General features: G+C 36.1%; 1 protein-coding gene across 5 annotated transcripts in view; it reads left to right on the forward strand.

The window, feature by feature from the left end:
• Nbeal1 (neurobeachin like 1) overlaps nucleotides 1–20769 on the forward strand; it is a 180894-nt gene that overhangs the window by 33070 nt on the left and 127055 nt on the right. For all 5 annotated transcript variants that reach the window (XR_012908177.1, XM_075951705.1, XM_075951706.1 and 2 more), the window contains 3 exons: nucleotides 6648–6733; nucleotides 13718–14024; nucleotides 16591–16697. Coding sequence is in view for 4 of the 5 variants with exons in the window: in XM_075951705.1 (XP_075807820.1) it covers nucleotides 6648–6733; nucleotides 13718–14024; nucleotides 16591–16697 (500 nt within the window). In the remaining variant the exon portion in view is untranslated. The remainder of the gene's footprint in view (nucleotides 1–6647; nucleotides 6734–13717; nucleotides 14025–16590; nucleotides 16698–20769) is intronic.

Consider the following 20769-nt stretch of genomic DNA (forward strand, 5'->3'; position numbering starts at 1 on the left):
GGCCTACCGGCAAGGCAAAATCCTGACATGACTGTCTCTGGCGGCTGCTGCTTGGCTTCTCCCTGACTCCCCCACCTTTTTCCAACATTCAGTTTAGTTTTCCCTGACTATCTCTACTCTATCCTATCACAGGCCTAAGACAGTTTCTTTATTAAACAATTGTATTCACAACATACAGAGGGGAATTTCACATCAGGTATGTCTATTGACTCAACTTTTATATTCTCTGTTGCCATGAGCATAGTCTTGGGCATGAATAAAGAACAGTTTTTATGTTTATTTGATTTATTTATTTTGATCTTTTTGAGACGGCTTCTCTGTGTAGTCCTAGATGTCATGGAACTTACTCTGTAGACCAGGCTGTTCTTGAACTCACTCTCCCTCCTGAGTGCTGGGAATAAAGGCGTGTGTCACCACACCCAGCTTAATTTTTACTTTTAAAAATTAGATTTAGTTATTTTATGTGAATGTTTTGCTGTATGTATACCTATGAACCGCATACATTAGATGTCACAAGATAACATCAGATTCCTTGGAATAACAGTTAAAGATAATTGTGAACTACAGTGTGGGTACTTAGAATCAAACCGTGGTCCTCTACAAGAGCAACAGTTGCTTTCTACCACAGAGCCTTCTCTCTAGTCCTAAGAGAACTACATTTTATCTTGGGTATAAAAAAAATAAGACTAGCAAGAACCAAATACAAATAGCAAGGCTTAGCTTTTTCTAAAACTTTTTTTATTATTGAGAATTTCATGTACACATCCAATGAAATATTATCATATTTACTCCATTATCCCTCCAATTCCTCCTATATTTTCCTCAAAACATACTTTTCACAAACTTCATGAGTTTTTTTTTAAAATAACCTGATAACTCCAGTTATTGTTACCCATATATGCATGATAGCAGAGTCATTCATTGGAACATGGGAACCTTACCAGTGGCCACATCCTCACAGAAGAATGAGTCCCCCCCCCCCACAAAGTGATCCTCTGACATCTATACTGGTGCCATACATGAAAACATGTGCCTCCTTTCCCACATGGTAAATAAATAAATGCAAAAGGAAACAAAGAGCCAGTCAGTTGATAGCTATGAGGCGCCTCCATGTAAGTTTATATTAACACCCATTTTTCACATTGAAAGCAGTTTGGACAATCTCCATAACCCTTAGGCAGTCTCTGTAATCTGTGGTTTTTATAGCCTGATGGTTTGTTAGGCTTAGAAGGATATTCAATGGATGACTGGGTTTCTGCCTCATGAAACAGATCTACATATAGAAAAAGGCATTGATAAATCACCTCGGAAGGGGTTAGGCCAAAAGCTGTTTGACGTCTTATGTAGGCTCTTGTTAATACCACTCTTTAGATATACTCAATCTCTGGGCATAATTTTTAAAAACTACTTAGTGGTCTGATTAGAATGTTACACCATTTTAGAAGAGTAAGGCCTCTAAAAGGAATGAAGATAGTATCAACTTCCCAAAATTTGGATCTAAATTGAGTGATTTGGGAAGCAGATGAAGGCACATTTTTATTTTATTTTATTTTTTTTTAAATTTATTTATTTATTAAAGATTTCTGCCTCCCCGCCACCTCCTCCCATTTCCCTCCCCCTCCCCCGATCAAGTCCCCCTCCCTCATCAGCTGGAAGAGCAATCAGGGTTCCCTGACCTGTGAGAAGTCCAAGGATCATAAAGGTAAACCAATCAGACTTACACATTTTTATTTTAAAGAGTACCTGAAAAGCTAAGTGGAGGATTAATTTCCGGAAAGAGGGCTTCAGATGCTTCTGTGACCTATACAGGTTGAGGTGGAAAGGTCGTGTGCAAGGAGCACTAACATGTGGTAAGGGATAGTCAGGTGCCTGTTTACCTGATGCCTCTCATTTCTTAGTTTCCTAAATGACTTCTTATTTGTTATCCCTTGTAATGGACCGCTGCTATTTCAGCCAGAAAATGTATTGTCTCTAATGAATCCATAATTGATGGGATTGCTTTTAGCATTAAAATAAAATCTTTTTCCTCCAGAGGGCAGTATGTGCATGTATTACCAAGAAAGGTATTTAAAGTCAGTGTACATATTTTCCCATTTGCTCTGGTTAAGTTCCAGCAAAATTTAAGCCTACTCTTCTAACCAACTGTGCTGATTTCTGGGTGGCAGAGATCAGGCTTCTGTGATACCTGGAAGGAGAACCGTAGTAGCACAGCTCACATAGGAACTGCTGTTGGTTGTTCATTACTCACATAGGAACTGCTGTTGGTTGTTCATTACTCACAGAGGAACTGCTGTTGGTTGTTCATTACTCACATAGGAACTGCTGTTGATTGTTCATTACTCACATAGGAACTGCTGTTGGTTGTTCATTACTCAGAGGAACTGCTGTTGGTTGTTCATTACTCACATAGGAACTGCTGTTGATTGTTCATTACTCACATAGGAACTGCTGTTAATTGTTCATTACTCACATAGGAACTGCTGTTGGTTGTTCATTACTCACATAGGAACTGCTGTTGGTTGTTCATTACTTACAGAGGAACTGCTGTTGATTGTTCATTACTCACATAGGAACTGCTGTTGATTGTTCATTACTCACATAGGAACTGCTGTTGGTTGTTCATTACTCACAGAGGAACTGCTGTTGGTTGTTCATTACTCACAGAGGAACTGCTGTTGGTTGTTCATTACTCAGAGGAACTGCTGTTGATTGTTCATTACTCACATAGGAACTGCTGTTGATTGTTCATTACTCACATAGGAACTGCTGTTGGTTGTTCATTACTCACAGAGGAACTGCTGTTGGTTGTTCATTACTCACATAGGAACTGCTGTTGGTTGTTCATTACTCAGAGGAACTGCTGTTGATTGTTCATTACTCACATAGGAACTGCTGTTGATTGTTCATTACTCACATAGGAACTGCTGTTGGTTGTTCATTACTCACAGAGGAACTGCTGTTGGTTGTTCATTACTCACAGAGGAACTGCTGTTGATTGTTCATTACTCACATAGGAACTGCTGTTGATTGTTCATTACTCACATAGGAACTGCTGTTGGTTGGTCATTACTCACATAGGAACTGCTGTTGATTGTTCATTACTCACATAGGAACTGCTGTTGGTGAGCCATATTGCATTTGTGAACTGTAAGTAAAGTAAACCGTACTCTGGGGTAGGAAATAAAGTAGAGGAGTTGAGGTAGGACACTGTTGTAAAAATATTTCAAAGTTATCAAGTAGCCAGGCTTGGTAACAGAAGAGTATCTAAACCAGTGGGAGATTTGGGATTTAATAGAGAGGTTATTTGATATAAAATATAGACAGTGGAGACCCCAAAGTAAATTTAAGGACTTCTCCTATTAAAAGAGTCTTGACAGCTACAATTCTTTTTTCTTTTTCTCTTCTTTTCCCACCTCCCTTCCCCTCTGTCCCCTTTTCTCTTTTTGAAACAGAGTGTCTCCACATAGTTTGGACTGTCCTAGAACTCACTGTGTAGACTACGCTGTTCTAGAACTCAGATTTCACCTGCCTCTACCTCCCAAGTGCTAGGATTAAAGGCTGTAGTTAATGTATCCTGTCAACCGTTGGACAACTGAATCAGTTTTAGTAAATACTCTACAAGTAGATTGATTGCTTTGACCTAGGACATAATTGAGAACTCCAGGGTTACACCCTGGTATTTGGTAACATACAGTTTAAAAGATCTGTCAGGTTGTGATAACCTCCAAAGTTACATCCCTGATTAAAGAAGCCTTTGATTTTTCAGAAGACTTCTTTTGTTCTTAGTCCCATGAAAGAGAACTTGGTTGCTTCATTTTAGGGATTCATTTAGAAGCTTATGCATAAAGCTATAACTAGGAATCCAAAGTATACAGTTAGTTTTCCAGAGGCCCTAAGCTGTTTTCTGGTGGTAGGATTTAAGAAAGACCTGGATGGCTTTGATAGGATTGGATACCCTGAGCCAAATGATTTCCAGATATAGTTTCTACAATAGTAACGGGGCTTTAGACTTAGAGATTCCATATATCCTGTGATCTAGGAAAGTGAAAAGTTTTGTTATAAGATTTGGGGCCTCAGATTATTTCAGTTTTGTTGAAAACACCCAAAATATTGTAGATAGAAGCTAATGGAACATAGAGGGCCCTTTTCTTTCCACCAGGCCAATCAAGCTGTCGAGTTGTCTGTTTCAGTATCATGCATTTCTTTGAAACCTGTTTAAATTGATGCTTGCTGACTTTGACTTCCAAATGGAGCAGTTTGTTACCTTTTTTCTTTCTTTTTTTTTTAATTGTTCGACTTTATCAGAGGATATAGTGGGGGTGTAGTGATCATGTGTATTTTTTCTGGAATGGCTTTGAAGACACTGAGGTTGATTTGGGGTGGGACGTTTGCTTTGGATGATCAAAAATATGTGAAACTTGTATTCACCTTTTTGCATCACCTTCCTCTTTTTCATGGCCTTTGCTTTGACTCTGGCTTTGGATGAGATAGAATTTTTTTTTTCATTTTTGTTGCAATTTTCTTGAAAGGGCTCTTCAGATAACTTATTTTTGCTACTTTGTTAGAAAATGTGTGGGTTTTTTGTGTGTTTTTTTTTGGTAACAAAATGTGCCTCCCAACATGCATTAAAATTCGTTGTCTGTTTTGATCTCTGTGTGTATGTGTTGTACATGTCTACATAAATGTCAGAAGTCATTGTTCTACCTGTGAATCCTGGTGGTTGAATTTAAGCCATCAGGCTTGGCAGGAATTGACTTTCTACCCGGTAAACCTTCTCACTTCCCCTTCTAGCAAAATTTTGATTAGAGAATACATAGAATGTGTTTTTTATAGTCTTTATACTGTTTATTTTCTTATGTTTCCCTAGAGCTGAAGGAAATACCCATCTTACATCTTAGTATAAGATTATAAAATCTTTCTGCTTATACCATCTTCGTAGTTTTTGCCTGCTTGTAGAATTTTACATTATCTGATGAGGATTGTTACTCAAACACAAAGCAATTGTTATATGTGTTTTTGAAGCACCTGGTATAACACTCTCCATTCCAGTATTCTACTTTGCAAATTCCAGTTGTTCCAGCCTCTCCTAAAATTGTTTTCTGTCCCCTGAACTCATTAAACAGCACTGGTCTTTTAGGGTCCTCCCATTTTGTGCAGTGATTCTGAAAGTGTCTCTAAACAGAAACCTGAATTAATCCTTGAGTTCAATATGTTTTCCATCTATGTTTAACAGTTTTCTGACCCTATTTCTGGGACCCCTTTGTCCATTTTTATATTTATATTTTATATTGTTTAAAACAGTTATTCCAACATAGCTGTAACGGCTTAATTTTTTTTAAATTACGAGTTTCTATTAGTACATTTTACAGCTATATTTGGAAGTGTTATGCATGAAGTTGGATATCTGTCGTTATATTTTTATGTAAGTATGTAATAAAGGCAAAACAGTATTTACTATAGGATTATAAACAGAATGGACAAATAAGTGCTGGGCAGATGGCTCAGTCAGTAAAGTACTTAGTGTGCAAATGTGAGGACCCACACAGTCTATAATTCCAGTGTTCAGGGGCAGAGTTAATGAGAATCACATACATGTACATGATCTAGCGCTCCTCCCAAATTGGTGGGGTAACAACAGTTTGTCAGTAGAGAACTGGTTAACGAAATGTTCATCATGCTGTTTTGTTTTGGTGATAAAGATGAACAAGGTAGATTATCTGTTAAATTATAATAATGTCTGTAATGTATTAAGTTCAAAAACTAAAAGCGTATTCAGTACTTTCCACATCCATGAGTTCCACATCTGTAGACACAACTAGCTGTAGCTTAAAAACATACAGTGGGAAAGAAATTACATTTATACATGTATGGACTTTTTTGTTTTCGTCTAAACAGTACATTGTTAGAGTTACATACTATTTGCATTTTTAGCTAGTCTAAGTAATCTGGAGATGATTTAATGTATATTGGAGGACTGACATAGGTTACAAAAGCAAATTTTGCTCCATAGTTTTTTGTATTTTGAGGTGAGAGTCCTGGATCCAATATTCACTGAAATCTTTAAAAAGACTCTATATTGTACAGTTCTTTTTCTATAAAAAAAAATTGAAGTTAGAAGTATGTTGGTAAAATGAGGAAAAGGTCAGAAGGAAACTTCTGAATTTATTGTTTTGTTTTTCTGCCTTATATTTCTTTGACGTGAGCATTTATAGCATTTAAAAGTAGCAAAATATTTTATTGTGATAAAAGACATTAGTCCTAGAAATTTAGAGTATTGATCCTTGGAGTAGATTTAAGGTATTATTATTTAACTCTTTTATTTTGTAATTCACTAAAGTAAGGGTCAGTTGTTAAGAAAACAGAAGAAAGTTTAAGTTAGGACTGGGTTAAGTTCTAGTTCTGTCACTTAGTAACCACATTACTTCAGATGAGATAACTTATCTTCTAGTAGCTTCTTTATACTGAGACAGGATGTTCTTTTGGAGTACTGTGAGAAGTAAATGAGACATGACACATTTGTCAGCCTTGCCTTCTGACAGATTTTTAGCCTTTTCATAGAGTTCTTCATATGTCAATTTCCTTAGACATGAATTGTGTTCTGAAATAGAAATCTTATTGATTTGTTTATTTGTGTATTATATTCACAGAATGTTTTCAGGAAAGTGAACATCTCAAGGAAAGTCTTAAGTGTTGCTTATTGCATCTCTTTGGAGCCATTGTAGCCGGTGGGCAGGTGAGGACTGTGTTGAAAGTTAATGTATAATTTGTAGTTAACAACACGAAAGTCTCTTCATGGATTATTTAATGCATTCTGTCTTTTATAACTTGATGCTTCAGATAACTTTCAAATTTATATCTTATTTAAAACTAAACTTCTTAAAATCTTCCATTAAAAACCTAAGTAACATTAACACTGACAATTAGTATTATTGGATGAATAGATTAGATGAGTATTGATATTATAAGTTCCTATTTCTATTGACTTTTAGTTATTATTTTAAAGTATAAAGGAAATCAACTTTATTAGAGGTATGAAGAAATAAAATTCTAGCCAGTTTGATTTCCAAAGTCATAAATTTATTCACTCTGCTGTCTAGATGCAATTACTAAATATATTTATACAGCTATATATGTTCCAGAACTATTTCTCTCGCAAACTAAATGTAATTGCCTGTTGCCAAAAGGCTGATAATTCAGAGAGAATGTTCTACATGTTTTCTTAAATGATGCATTTTAAGTGAGAGAGTCTTTGTCCTTTTGTACATTTTGTGCAGTATACCCATGTAGAGTTTGGTAAAGACACTTATCAGAATTTATAAATGTCTAAAATACATATCATAAAAGAAAAACTACCTTGAAATTTAGTTGCTGAAATGGTAATAAAACAAATTTGTGATGTAATAATGTGTGCTTTTGTATGGTTTTGGGATTGAATTTATGATCCCATACATGATAGAGGCAAACACTAATGCTTCTGTCCAGCTCCACTATGGTTCCTCCCCACCTCCCACCCTAAAACAGGGTTTCTCTTTGTATAATTTTGGCTATCCTGGAACTTGCTCTGTAGACCGAGGCTGGCCTCAAACTCAGAGATCCACTTGCCTCTGCCTCCCGAGTTATGGGATTAAAGGTGTGCTCCACCATGGCCTGGCTCTCCAATTATGGCTTTTTATAATTCATAAAACAACAGGATACAGCAGTGAGTCAGTCATGGTGCTACAAAGCTTTAGTCAGAACGGTGCAGGAGGTTGAGACAGGATTCCTTGAGCCAAGGAATTTGGAAGAACAGCATACATAACCTAGGAAAAACTTACGTCTGATAGGCTGTAAAGGATCTTGCTATGTTGTAACAACTATAAAATATGAAAGTACACATTTTTATTGGTGGCAGAATCACAAGAATTACATCACTGTGTTTTGTTGCTTACATTGAAATTTAAATCAAATACTATATTTCCACTGCTGAAATTTTCTCCCTATCTTTTCTATTTTTGTTTCTCTCTATATTTTCATATTTTTCAATTAGTAATCTTCACATCTATTGCACATTCCCTCCTGTCGCTTTTGGATGTCTGCTAGAATTTCTTTCTCTGGTTTATTTATCCTGTTCCCTTTTTAGAATCCAGTGTCGCTATTTAGGCTTCCTGGTAGGTTTTGTGCACTTCTCTTGATTCTGGTGGAAGATAACAGTCTTTCTAAGATGAAAGAAGCAGTAGTTTAGATCTTGCTTTCTGGTTGTTTTTCTGAGACAAGGTTTCCCTGTGTAGCCCTGGCTGTCCTGGAACTTGTTCTGTAGACCAAGCTGGCCTTGAACTCAGTATCCTCCTGCCTCTGCCTCCAGAGTGCTGTGATTAAAGGGGTGTGCCACCTTTCCTCAACCTTACTTTCTGTTTTAAGTTTGCTTCATCACTTTGTTTCATTTGCTGCTTTTCTTCTTTGGATCATTGCCTTACAGTTTTTATCAATTTTTTACTGTTGTGATTAGGAATTGACAGATAGATAAACATGAAAAAAAAATAGGAATGGTGTTGTTGACTGAGGGGGAATCCTACGTGGGTCTCATTCATCTCTGAGCACCTAGAGACATATTCTTGTTAGTACTCATTCATGGGTTATGAACCTGAAGGATAATTCTGTAATGGACTGTTACCATGAAAAATAAAATAGGTACCAGAGATTTGATTTATTGTGTTATGTGCTACTCAGAATCTTTGTGATCAGACCATAGTCAGTTAGACTTACAGAAATCAGAAGGTTGCTTGCTGGTTATTGGGTCAGGACAACAGAATTTTAGTTGGTTGAGTATTTGATGATGTAAGAAGGATCTTATTAAAGGAAAAGAAAAAGTCTGATAACGGGTCTTTCCCAAAGTGTTGTACTTGAATTGTTCACTGACATATTTGTATTTTAGATCTGTAAATATACATAAGAGATTCTGTTGTGTTTTGTTAAGTGTAAGGATGCTAGGGTTATCCTAGATTTGAAACAAGTCTGTCTCACAGAGGTTGAACTCAAATTATTTGTCTTTAGATTACATACTTACAATGTGCAAACAGTGATATTAACAGGATTTATATAAGGACTAAAGGACACATACTCTTGGTAAAACAATGAGCAAAAGTGGCCTGTGCTTGTAAGAATGAAGGAGGTTAGAATTGTATCTGATTTATTATTTGCAGTATAATAATGAAATAATCCAAGCTTAATTTAGTTTATGTTTGTCTCTGAATCAAAACCTGCAATTGTGGAGTTGGAAATGTAGCTTAGTGATGCAGCATACACTTAGCATATGGTCGCCCTGGGTTTAGTCCCTAGCGCTTGAGGGGAAAGAAAGAAAATAAAAAGTTAGTAAACAGTTCAGGCTCTTCAGAGACTCTTGATTCCTTCTGAACGTCAGTTTGTTAGTAGCTGCCAGTGTTTTGACCATAATGTCGGACATTTGGAGCACAAAAATGGGGTCATGACAGATACTGACATAAACTCTTTTCAGGAGATACTGATCTCTCATTTCTTCATTCTCCCTCCTTCCCTCCGTCCCCCTTCTCTTCTTACACAGGTCTCACTATATAGCCCTGGCTGGCTTGGAACTCACTTTGTAGATCAGATCTGCATGCCTCTGCCTCTCAGGTGCTGGAACTAGAGAAGTGCGACACTGCATCTGCTCAGTCCCGTGTCTCATTTACCAAACTCGGGCATTGTCATGTAAAAGGACCAAATGTGTCCAGATGATAAAATTCATTTCCTGAGCCTTCTTATCAGCAGGGGAAATAGGCAGTATGATCTATATTGTTGGTAGCCATGTATCCAGGAAAAACATTCTGGTTTCTAAAAGTCTAGATTTTTAGGGGAGATCAAATACTGGTTAATGCCATCAGTACTTTCTTCCATAATATTATCTGTTATTATTATTATTGGTAAAAGTAAGACTGAGTGACCTATGGACTGTTATTGCACAATTATTTTTGTTACATATTGTTTTTCTCCTGCATTATTGGACAGTGAACCTAGGACTTCATATGTGCTAGACACTGCTATAGCACTGAACTGTATAACTTCTCCTTTTTGTCACAATTAAATTTTGGGACAGGGTCTCACTAAATTGTCTATATTAGTCTCAAACTTGCTTTGTAGCCCAAGCAAGGTATGAACTTATTGGTTCTCTTGCCTTAACTTCCCCACGGATCTGGGATTATAGACCTTTGCTATAAAGCCTGGTTTCATTTCATTTTAATAGCAACTACTCAGCATAAGGAGTTTCAGGGCTGGAGAGATGGCTCAGAGGTTAAGAGCATTGCCTGCTCTTCCAAAGGTCCTGAGTTCAATTCCCAGCAACCACATGGTGGCTCACAACCATCTGTAATGGGGTCTGGTGCCCTCTTCTGGCCTGCAGGCATACACACAGACAGAATATTGTATTCATAATAAATAAATAAATATTCTTTTAAAAAAAGGAGCTTCAGAAATAATTATAAAATCAGTCATTAATGTGTCAGTCATTTACAAACCCAAGTCATTTGGAATGGACTTAGTTCTATAACATAAAATCTAGTAACACTGATGTTTTAAATTTAGTTAAGAAATTTAAATGTATGCAGTGTATTGGCGGAAGTTTCTGTGTGCCCCGTCCTATATTATTTAAATCACTGCTTGGCTAATATTTTAGGCGCATTGCTAGCTAGCTCTTCTGTCTTTGGCTAACCCATTTCTCTTAATCTGTGTATCACCATGTGGCGGTGGCTTAATAGCAAGGGTCCATCACATCTGTCTCTGGCGGCGGCTACCTGGCATCCTGCAACTCTGCCTGCTTTCTCCCAGCAGTTTAGTTTTCCATGCCTAACTCTGCTCTGCCCTATCACAGGCCAAAGCAGTGTCTTTATTCATTAAATAAAAGCAACACGTGGAAGGACTTCCCACACCATTTCCCCTTTTCTATTTAAATAAAAAGGAAGGTTTTAACTTTAACATAGTAAAATTACATAAAAAAGGTATCAAGCAAGAATTATAACTACAATACTTACGTCTACTTTATCATAACTAAGGAAAACTATATCTATTCTTCAACTCCATCAAGGACTACAGATGGATATATTACCTGAGTAAACAGGAAGTGTATTGTAAGCCACTTTCAAGTCTCTAGAAATGACAGAGACATCTCGCTATATGGATAGTCACCCACAGATCTTCTGTATCATTTGAGCATCCATCTTCAGCCCAGACTACTGGCCCATAGTATCCAGCAGACTGTTCCATGAAGCAGGAAATTTCAAAGACAGTTCTGCCTATATTGTCCGTTTGTCAGTCGCTTTCTTCTGTGTCCTGCAGAATGTTTGGCAGACTCTTTCATGAAGCAGGGACCCTGAAGGACTGTCTCACCTTCTTTAGGCGGTTCTCTGGCTCTTGCAAGTCCAGTCAAACAGTTAAGGCAAGAACAGTTTCTTTCCCCAATGGGTAACAAACTCCTCACTCCATGAGGAGCCTCTTTGATGCCCATCATCCTCTTGGAGTAGCTTGGTGCTTCCAGGAGCAGACGTGTCTCACTGCCATGAAAAGTCCTAAGTTCTTAAAACATTTTAAATGTCATATTCTGTAGGACTTTGAAAGGTTTGAAGAATAACTGCTCATCTGAAATGTGTCTCTGTACATCTAGAAAATTTAACATAACTATAAGCTAGACTATTACAGATGATTATCTGTTAACCTGTATTTTTAAATTATACATTACATTTTTAATGAGATGCACAAACATGAGACCTTAATCAAGATCTGAAATATATAGTATACATATAACAACATTGACCTTAAATTTATATCAATAAACCGAGTTCCATGCCAATGAAAATTTCTATAGCACATTCTCCTTTAAATGTAAACAAATATTTATAAACAATATTTAGGAATTTGGGCATAGTTCTCCAAAGTGCTTCCTGCTTTTTGTTGGGCAAAGTATTTTGGGGGTTGTTAATGGCATCCTTTCAGTGGAGTCTTGGTTCATCTAACCACATTAGTCTAGAAGAGATCCATAGGTTCTCATCCTCTGTGGAAGCAAGTAGAACCTCTTTTCCAAAGCATTTTTCCTTTCGACCCATATTTTGAAATTAAGATACTTGTCAATTATGTATGTTAGTTTATCTTAGCAGCCTGTACAATGAAATGTTGCTCTGTACTTAGCTCTTTCACAGTCAAAAAATTTAAAGGAAACATAATAGTGCATATAATCCAGAATTTTTGTGTATATTTCATTGTTATGTGGCTTATTTTTCTTACTTTATTATTTTTCTACAAGTTTACTCTGCCTCTTTAAAGACTTCATTTTATTTTTTAAAACTACTTACTTTTTTTTTTATAACTCTCTATATTCTTTTTCTTCTCTGTCCCAAACCTATGTACATTTTTCCAGCATTGTGAACAGTTTACAGGTCTTTTTTGTCTGATTTTGTCTTTATTGCATATCTGTAATTATTTCCTGACCAGAACCCCCCCCCCCTTTTTAAATGCTAAGTGGGCATAGCTAGGGCCAATGCTTCGTAGCCTTTTGATTCAGCCCAGTCCAATGTGGTGGAGGTCCATTCATTGCCTCTGAGAATGCCGGGTGGAAGCCACGCTCACCACTTCAACTCTGGTAGCTTGTTGGCCCATGCTTCCACCAAGTAACTTACAGTACACTAGAAGCCCACAAACCCCATTCAAGTGCTTGTCCTCTTAAAAGAGCCAGAGTTCATGCTGGCAGCACAAACCAGGAAGCTTCCATTTCAAAACCACTCAGTTTTTTTTTTTTCCAGTGGTATAAATCACCGAATCAGGAAGACCCCTTTTAAAGGAGCTGCGTAGAATTTCTTCCCAAACTTTCTTACGTTTTAAGTAGATTTAGTTGGCCACGTTGGCCCCAATTTGTTGGTGGAGACCACTTGTTTGTTCTCGACTGCCAGGACCATGGAATAATCACTCAGAAGCTATTTTATTTAAATCGCTGTTTGTCCAATCACTTAAGTGTATTGCTAGCTAGCTTTTATATCTTTGGTTAACCCATTTCTATTATTTTATATTTTGCCATGAGGCTTTTGGCATACCTTTGAGGTTCTGGCTGGCAGCTTGCACCTTTCTTCTCTGGCAGCTCCATGGCTCTCTGACTCCACCTACTCTCTCTATATATCTCTTTCAGACTTTACTCCGTTAAGCCATTTGCCTAAAGCAGCTTCTTTATTAGCCAATAAAAGCAGCACATATACAGAAGGTCTTTTCACACCAGCAGTGGGTACGGAAACCCTGAGAAATGTTCATGGGCTAAGATCCTTTGTGTGTCCTGTTTTACTTTCTGTACACTGCCTACAATTTAATGCTTGTGTTGTATCTACTTTAGTGTAAGGTGGTTCTAAGCATTGTGTCTGCTCTCCAGGATGGAAAAGGAAAGAAAGAAACCCCTTTCCATTTGTAAAGAAATAGCCCTTTTATAGTCTTTGTCCTCTGGTTTTTTGAGCAAAACCATCTTACATGGTGTCTTTTAGCGGCAAAGAAGGTGAAGTTGAACTTCAGATTAGTAGTGAACAAAATAAGGCCTCAATACAAGTAACATTTGCAGTGTTTATCAAATATATCTGTTAATAACTTTGTTAATTTATTTAAAAGAAAAAGTTACCCATAGGCTTACTAATTCTCTGCTATTGCAAATATGTAAAACCTTTAGATTTCATTTCATGTTTTATTGTTTTTAATGTTTCAGAGGAATGCTTTGCAAGCAATTTCTCCAGCCACCATGGAAGTTCTCATGCGAGTTTTGTCTGATTGTGATTCATGGGAGGAAGGAGATCCTGAGGAAGTGGGTAGGAAGAGAGAACTAACTCTGAAATGCCTGACACAAGTGGTACATATCCTTCTTACTAGCAGTTCTGACCAGCGTCAGGTGGAAACCAGTACCGTACTGGAGAACTATTTTAAATTGCTCAATTCAGATCACTCAGCTTTACCTAAACAGAGGAAGTCCATGCGGTGGGAAAGCCAGTTCATAGTTCTGCAGATTAAGATGCTCAGTAAGTATTCAATAAAGATTTCCTTCCCTCAGTTCATTTTTGCTTTTTTATTCTCAGTTTCTTTTGAAATGCAGTCTGCTGTATTAAAAATATTGACTGTTTAGTTCAAGTAATGTATATTTATATTTTTGACTTCCAAATGATTAGTATGGAACTGATTTGTTTACATTTTTACTTTATCATTTTTACATTTTTACTTGTCTATTCTGTTTTGGAAGTATAATCCAATAAAGTGTGTCTGTTAAAAAGAAAGTTATGACTAAAATTGCCAAGAAGAAGAATTTTTTAAAGATATTATTTATATTCTTTTACTTATGATAAAAATTAACTAAATAAATGCCTCTCTAACATTTCTATTCTTTAGGACAGAAAATCTAGTTGTCCCAGAGAACCCTTGTGTCTTTGTCTCTTTTTCTTCTCTTTGTGTTGGTTGTTTTGTGTCTCTGTGCAACTATATCTGGTCTCTGTACTTTGCAAACTCCCTAATCAGTTTGATGATGATTTTTTGTTTTAGTTACAGTGTATCAGTATATTACATACTCTGTATCCATTGTTTCATTCAATAGGTGACTCATACTCATTATTCCTTTCTAATGGAGTCAGATACTCAGTAATTTTCCTGAAGTATCTCAGCTCCTACTGAGTAGAACTGGCATGAATACTACAGGCCCATTCTCTTTGTGATCCTGAAGAGAGAATAATGCATGCCAAAAAGTAGTGATGCTGCAAGCGCATTCCAGACCCCAGAACTGGTATTAAACATATCAGTTGATCATTGCTTATTTTTCATTGTTCGTCTAAATTCCCTTTGATAGTTTTATATATATATGTAAATATTTGGAACACCAATAACTACAAGTAATATATATATATAACTTAATACAAAAATAAATGTTTCCTTTTATATTAGTAATTTTTTTAAAGATTTATTTATTATGTTTATAGTGTTTTGTCTGCACGTATCCCTGAGGGCCAGCAGAGGGCACTAGACCTCACTATGGATGATTATGTGTTGCTGGGAATTGAACTCAGGACCTCTGGAAGAGTAGTAGACAGTGCTCTTAACTGCTGAACCATCTCTCCAGAACCCTTTTCTTAGTAATTTTTGTGGTGTGAAATAGAGCACCAGATAAGATGTAGACCCACAGCCTGCCATTTCCCATCAATGTCTCAAGTGTCTCATGGTCATTTTGCATACTGGCTTTTAAAGTTTCACTGTTGGAGCCCATAATGACAGTTCAGTATGTTGTAAATTGTGATCGGCACTTTATATGATTCTTGTTGTGTTCCCTGTGTTAGATTGTTAAAGAACTACTCATTTCAGAGGCAGATGTTGTCATTACCACTAAACTAGGAAACTTAGTAAGAAAAAAGAAAATGAAAGTTTTTACGTGTCAGTAGTGCAGTGGTTGTGCAAGCCTTTAATTCCTGCACTCAAAAGGCAGAGGCGGGCAGATCTCTGTGAGTTTGAGGCCAGACTGATCTACAAACTGAGTTCCAGGACAGCCACGGCAGTTATACAGAGAAACCCTATATCGAAAAACAACATCAAAAAAAGTTTTTATATCTCACCACCTAGATATAAAAAACAGTTAATGATTTGGCATATATATTTATATGTACATGTATTAATTTAGAACTATAACAGATAAAAATCTCATTGAAAATGAATCATTTCATTTGTTTATATAAAAGAATAGTTTTGTAGAGTTTTTAGTTCATATGCTATAATGTCATTTTCTATAGTTCTGTTTGTTTGTTTTCCAAAACAGGGTTTCTCTGGGTAGTCTCAACTGTTTTGGAACTCACTCTGTAGATCAGGCTAGCTACCAGCTCAGAGACCCACTTGCCTGTGCCTCACAAGTGCTGGGATTAAAGGTGAGCACCACCACCACCCAGCTATTTTTTTGATAGTAATTATAAGTTGTAAATTTAAAAATTAGTTTGATTCTCTGTTGGAATGAATTCTTTTTTTTTATTAGAAACTATGATATTTGCCATGCCAGATATCTTTTGATTTTTCAAATGGATTATCTCCACAGTAGGAACTGAGAGATAAATATTATGTTTTCATAGACCATATAGTAAATAACATAAACAAATATCGCTTATTTTTTAAAGATTTATTTATTTATTATGTTCATATACATGCCTGAAGAGGGCATCAAATCTCATTATAGATGGTTGTGAGCTACCATGTGGCTGCTGGGAATTGAACGTCTAGAAGAGCAGCCAGTGCTCTTAAATTCCGAGCCATCTCTCCAGCCCCCAGATATTGCTTATTAATAGCGAATCAGACACAGGATGAGTTTTATGAAAGAACAAATAAGCAGTTTGCTAAAAAATATTTGCCAGTCATATGTACAGTTTAAACTAGCTTGAACTATAAAGTATGAAAATGTTCACTTTTCTTTACAACTTTTGTTTTCTGTTCCTTATCTACACTATTTCCCAGTTAATTTGCATCTGTTCTGCCAACTGCAAAGCCTAACTTTAAAAGATGACGATACATGTTTTATCCCAAAGTTTTACTTTTACATGAGTCATTTTTGTTTTTAATTTGTAGATACCATCACAGCCATGTTAGACTGCGCAGACAGGCCTGTTCTTCAGGCCATTTTCCTTAACAGTAATTGCTTTGAACATCTCATACGACTTCTACAGAACTGCAAGGTACTATATTATCAACTTTTTATATTTATGAACATTTTTTTTTGCCTATTTACTTATTTGTGTACGGGGATGTGTGCCACAGCATAAATGTGGAGGTCAGACTTGTGGGAGTTGGTTCTGTTTTAGCATGTAGGACTTCAGGATTAAACTCAGGTTTTCAGGCTTGGCAGCAGTGCCTTATCCTTCTGAGCCATCTTGTTGGCATTGTTTATGACTTTTTAAAATGTTATTGTTTTAGTAGGGCATGCTTTTGATCTCAGTGCTTAGGAGACAGAGGCAGGTGGATCTCTGGGAGTTTGAGGCCAGACTTGTCTATGTAGTGAGTTTTAGGACAGTCAGGGCTACATAGTGAGACCCTGTCTCAAAAAATCAAAAAACAAACAAAAACAATAACAAAGGTTTGTTTTGATTCAGATTTGAGCATGCCATTGCAAAAAATTTTATTGATAATTTGTGTTTGCATTTCATTATATTGTCAACTTTTATCTTTTTTGCCAGATAAACTGATTTAATTATCATTATAAAACTAGACTATATTAGCATATGTACATATATACTCACCCCATCTTAGAGGTGAGAAAAGCGAGGCACAAAGATTTATACCTTGTCCAGGATCACAGACCCAGTGAGAGACAGAGGTAGGACTCCAGCCAAGGCTGTCCTCTCTGATGGTGTGTAAGTATCACTGGGTACTCTGCCTCTCACGCTCTCACTAACTCAGCCTAGGCTAGGAAGAGGGCAGCAGCATTCAGTTCATACATTCTGGTCTAGGAACTAGGCCGATATTTAAATTCTCCAAGCTCAGAAAAATCTGTTAAAGCAATCTACTCACTGTCTACATGGGGACAGGTTTTTTCTTAATTGAAGATAGGAATTATATTATTTATAATTGTCTGAAGATAGTAAAGCTCATGTGATATTTGTGTATGATATTTTAGTTTAGGAAATATTTTATTTTCCAACAGACATTGATACATATATATTTAGGACCATTTAAAGTCATGGACTACTGATTTCTTGATTCACTATTTCTCTAGAACATACAGATAGAGTCAAGGTCCTCATGTTGTGTGGCAAGCACTTGTATTCACTGAGTCATCTTCCCAGCCTCCTTTAAAAAAAAAAAATCAGATACTCTTTTTTGAGACTGGCCTCAAATACAGGCATCCACCTGCCTCTGCCTCCCAAGAGCTGGGTTTAAAGGCATGGACCCATTTCTGCCCTCCTTCAGATAACACTTTGAAGTTTTATAAATGGAACTCTATTTTTTGTAGAATACCTAGTCGTAGGGCATAGACTAGACCCAAATGTTTTTAAAAGTAGGAAAATTTGTATTAAAAAGTTGCAACTAAATAGCAAATATAGAGAGCTAAAAATAATAGGAACCCTGTTAAGACTCATGATACATGTTGTTAGGTTGCTTTTCACTGTTGTTACTATTTACCAGTTCATACTTGTAACAGCAGTTTGAGAGAGTGAGGGCACAACAGTTAAAGTTTCTGCCCTTCATATTGTATGCCCATGGATTCAAGATTTTATCAAAAGTTTTTAGAAAGGTTAGAAATGAAACTGCTCCATAGTTCTATTAATTCTTCTACTTCCTAGTTGAAAACAGTTGGTTGATTCTAATATTACTCAGTAAGGATTTTTGTTTTTCTCACTGTAAAACGGTACATCTTTGAATTTTTTTAAAATATTTATTTATTTATTATGTATACAATATTCTGTCTTCATGTATGTCTGCAGGCCAGAGGAGGGCACCACACCTCATTACAGATGGTTGTGAGCCACCATGTGGTTGCCGGGAATTGAACTCAGGACCTTTGGAAGAGCAGGCAATGCTCTTAACCACTTAGCCATCTCTCCAGCCCCCTCTTTGAAATTTTTTAATATTCATTTCTTACTTTATAATAATAATATAGTTAAATAGAGCAGAAAATGCATTTAATATATTGATGAAGTCTGTAATAATAAAAATTTTAGAAGTTGTCCAAAACTCCTGAATACTGGTTTGTCAACATATCTTACCTCCTGTGTTTTATTTTAAACCTTATGTCTTTTTTTTAATGTATTTATTTATTAACGATTTCTGTCTCTTCCCCGAAAACTTATGTCTTTTAAATATTATTTATGTGAAAAATATTATAGAGAGATGAAAATGCACAACAGAAATATATAAAACACTTTTATTGTAAAGACAGTATGACTTTCTCACTTAGGAAGATAGCATCAGTAAGTTATCTCGTGTATTATTAAAAGAATCTGGATTTAGCAGGTGTTGGTGGCTCATGTCTTTAATCCCCACACCCTCACCCTAAATTTGCCAAGATGAACTTCTCTTTATTATATGAATAAGTCTAGTATGAACAGTGTTTTTTTTCTCATAGCTAACCAGAATGATGACCTCACAGTTACGTGTTACAGAGTTATACAGTCCAAGAAATACATCTTTACGATGGACATCACCAAGTGTACTTCCTCAAACTAAGATAGATATAACTCACCATGTGATAGAATCTCATAGGATCACTGTCAAATAGTGATCTGTTATTTACTAAAATGTCGTCATATAGCACATGACTGTACTTGTTTCACGACAGCCATGTTTCATAGTTACAGCTCTTGTGCTTGTTCTTTAGGTAGGGCCTCACTCTATAGCCTGGGCTTGCCTCTAACTTTCTGTGGGACTGTCTTTGAAGTTCATAGCAATCTACCTGCCTCAGCTTCCCAAGTGCTAGCTTTGAAAAAGTTAAATATTTTATGTCACTTACTACATTTTTCTTTGAAATTGAAAATACCAAAGAAGAAATGATTTTCAGGAGGGAAAGCCAGGCCTTTGGACAAGTCCCTTCCCTTTCAGTAGTTTTCTCCATTTGGGATTCATGTAGTACTTATGACCATCTTTGCTGTTTGATCATGTTTACCCATTCTTCTGCCCTTGCCGCCAACACCCCCACATCCTTCCGAATTCTCAGTAGTTCCTCTTCTACTTGAATCAATTGCTTTTTTGTTTGTTTTTTTTCCCCGTATATGAGAGAGAACATGTGGCACTTGTCTATGTCTTTCGTATTATATTTCATTCACTTTGCTTCAGGTGACAGAATTTAAATTTTTTTCCCTTTGGTTAACATTAATACCACATTATATGGTGTGCCATATTTTCTTTGTCCGTTCGATGGTTGACACACTTCTGGGCTGGTTATTCTCCTAACTGTTGTACATAGTCCAGCATAGTAACAAGCATTCGAGTGTCCTTTGTTCATTGATCTTATTTCCTTAGATATATACCAAGAAGTGGGAGAACTGGATCATATAACAGTTCTATTCTTAGTTTTTTGAGATAAGTCCATACTGTTTCCCTTTAGACTGTACTAATTAATATTCCTACCAGAAGCATAAGGGTTCCACACCCAACATTAAAGAAATTTCGCCATTCAGGCAGTAATTGTTTTAAACATTAAAATTAAATCTTTAAAATAAATTTTCAAATTTACTCATTATATAAGTGAAGAAATAATGCCCTGAGGTGTTAAATTACTAACTCTTGATCTAATAATTGTTGGAACTAGGATTTTTATACTCATGTTTTCTGACTTTAAGTTCATTATAATATATAATTACTACAAATTTGTTTCTCATTCAGGATTATTGATTTTTAACTAGTATCAAATATTGACTGTGTATTAAATATAAGACAATTATAAGTTTTGGGTTTTTTTTTTAATTTTTGTTGTTTTGTTTGGTTTGGTTTTTCAAGACAGGGTTTATCTGTATTACAATTTCACTGTCCAGGAACTTGCTTTGTAGACCATGCAGGCCTTTAACTTAGAGAGATTCACTTACTTCTGCCTCCTGAGTACTGGGATTAAAGATGTGTGCCACCGCTGCCTGGTGACAATTATAGTGTTTATTGATATAACATCTTATGAACATAGTTAGGATTTCTCAATGTATAAAAATACTTGGAATCTTGTGAAAATTTAAGTTTCAAAATGAATTGCATATTTGTTTCTGTATCATTTTGTTGTTACTTTTAATAAACAAATCATTTAGTCTGTTTTATGCAGTAATG

The sequence above is a fragment of the Microtus pennsylvanicus genome, chromosome 17, assembly GCF_037038515.1.
Source record: "Microtus pennsylvanicus isolate mMicPen1 chromosome 17, mMicPen1.hap1, whole genome shotgun sequence".
NCBI lineage: Eukaryota > Metazoa > Chordata > Mammalia > Rodentia > Cricetidae > Microtus > Microtus pennsylvanicus.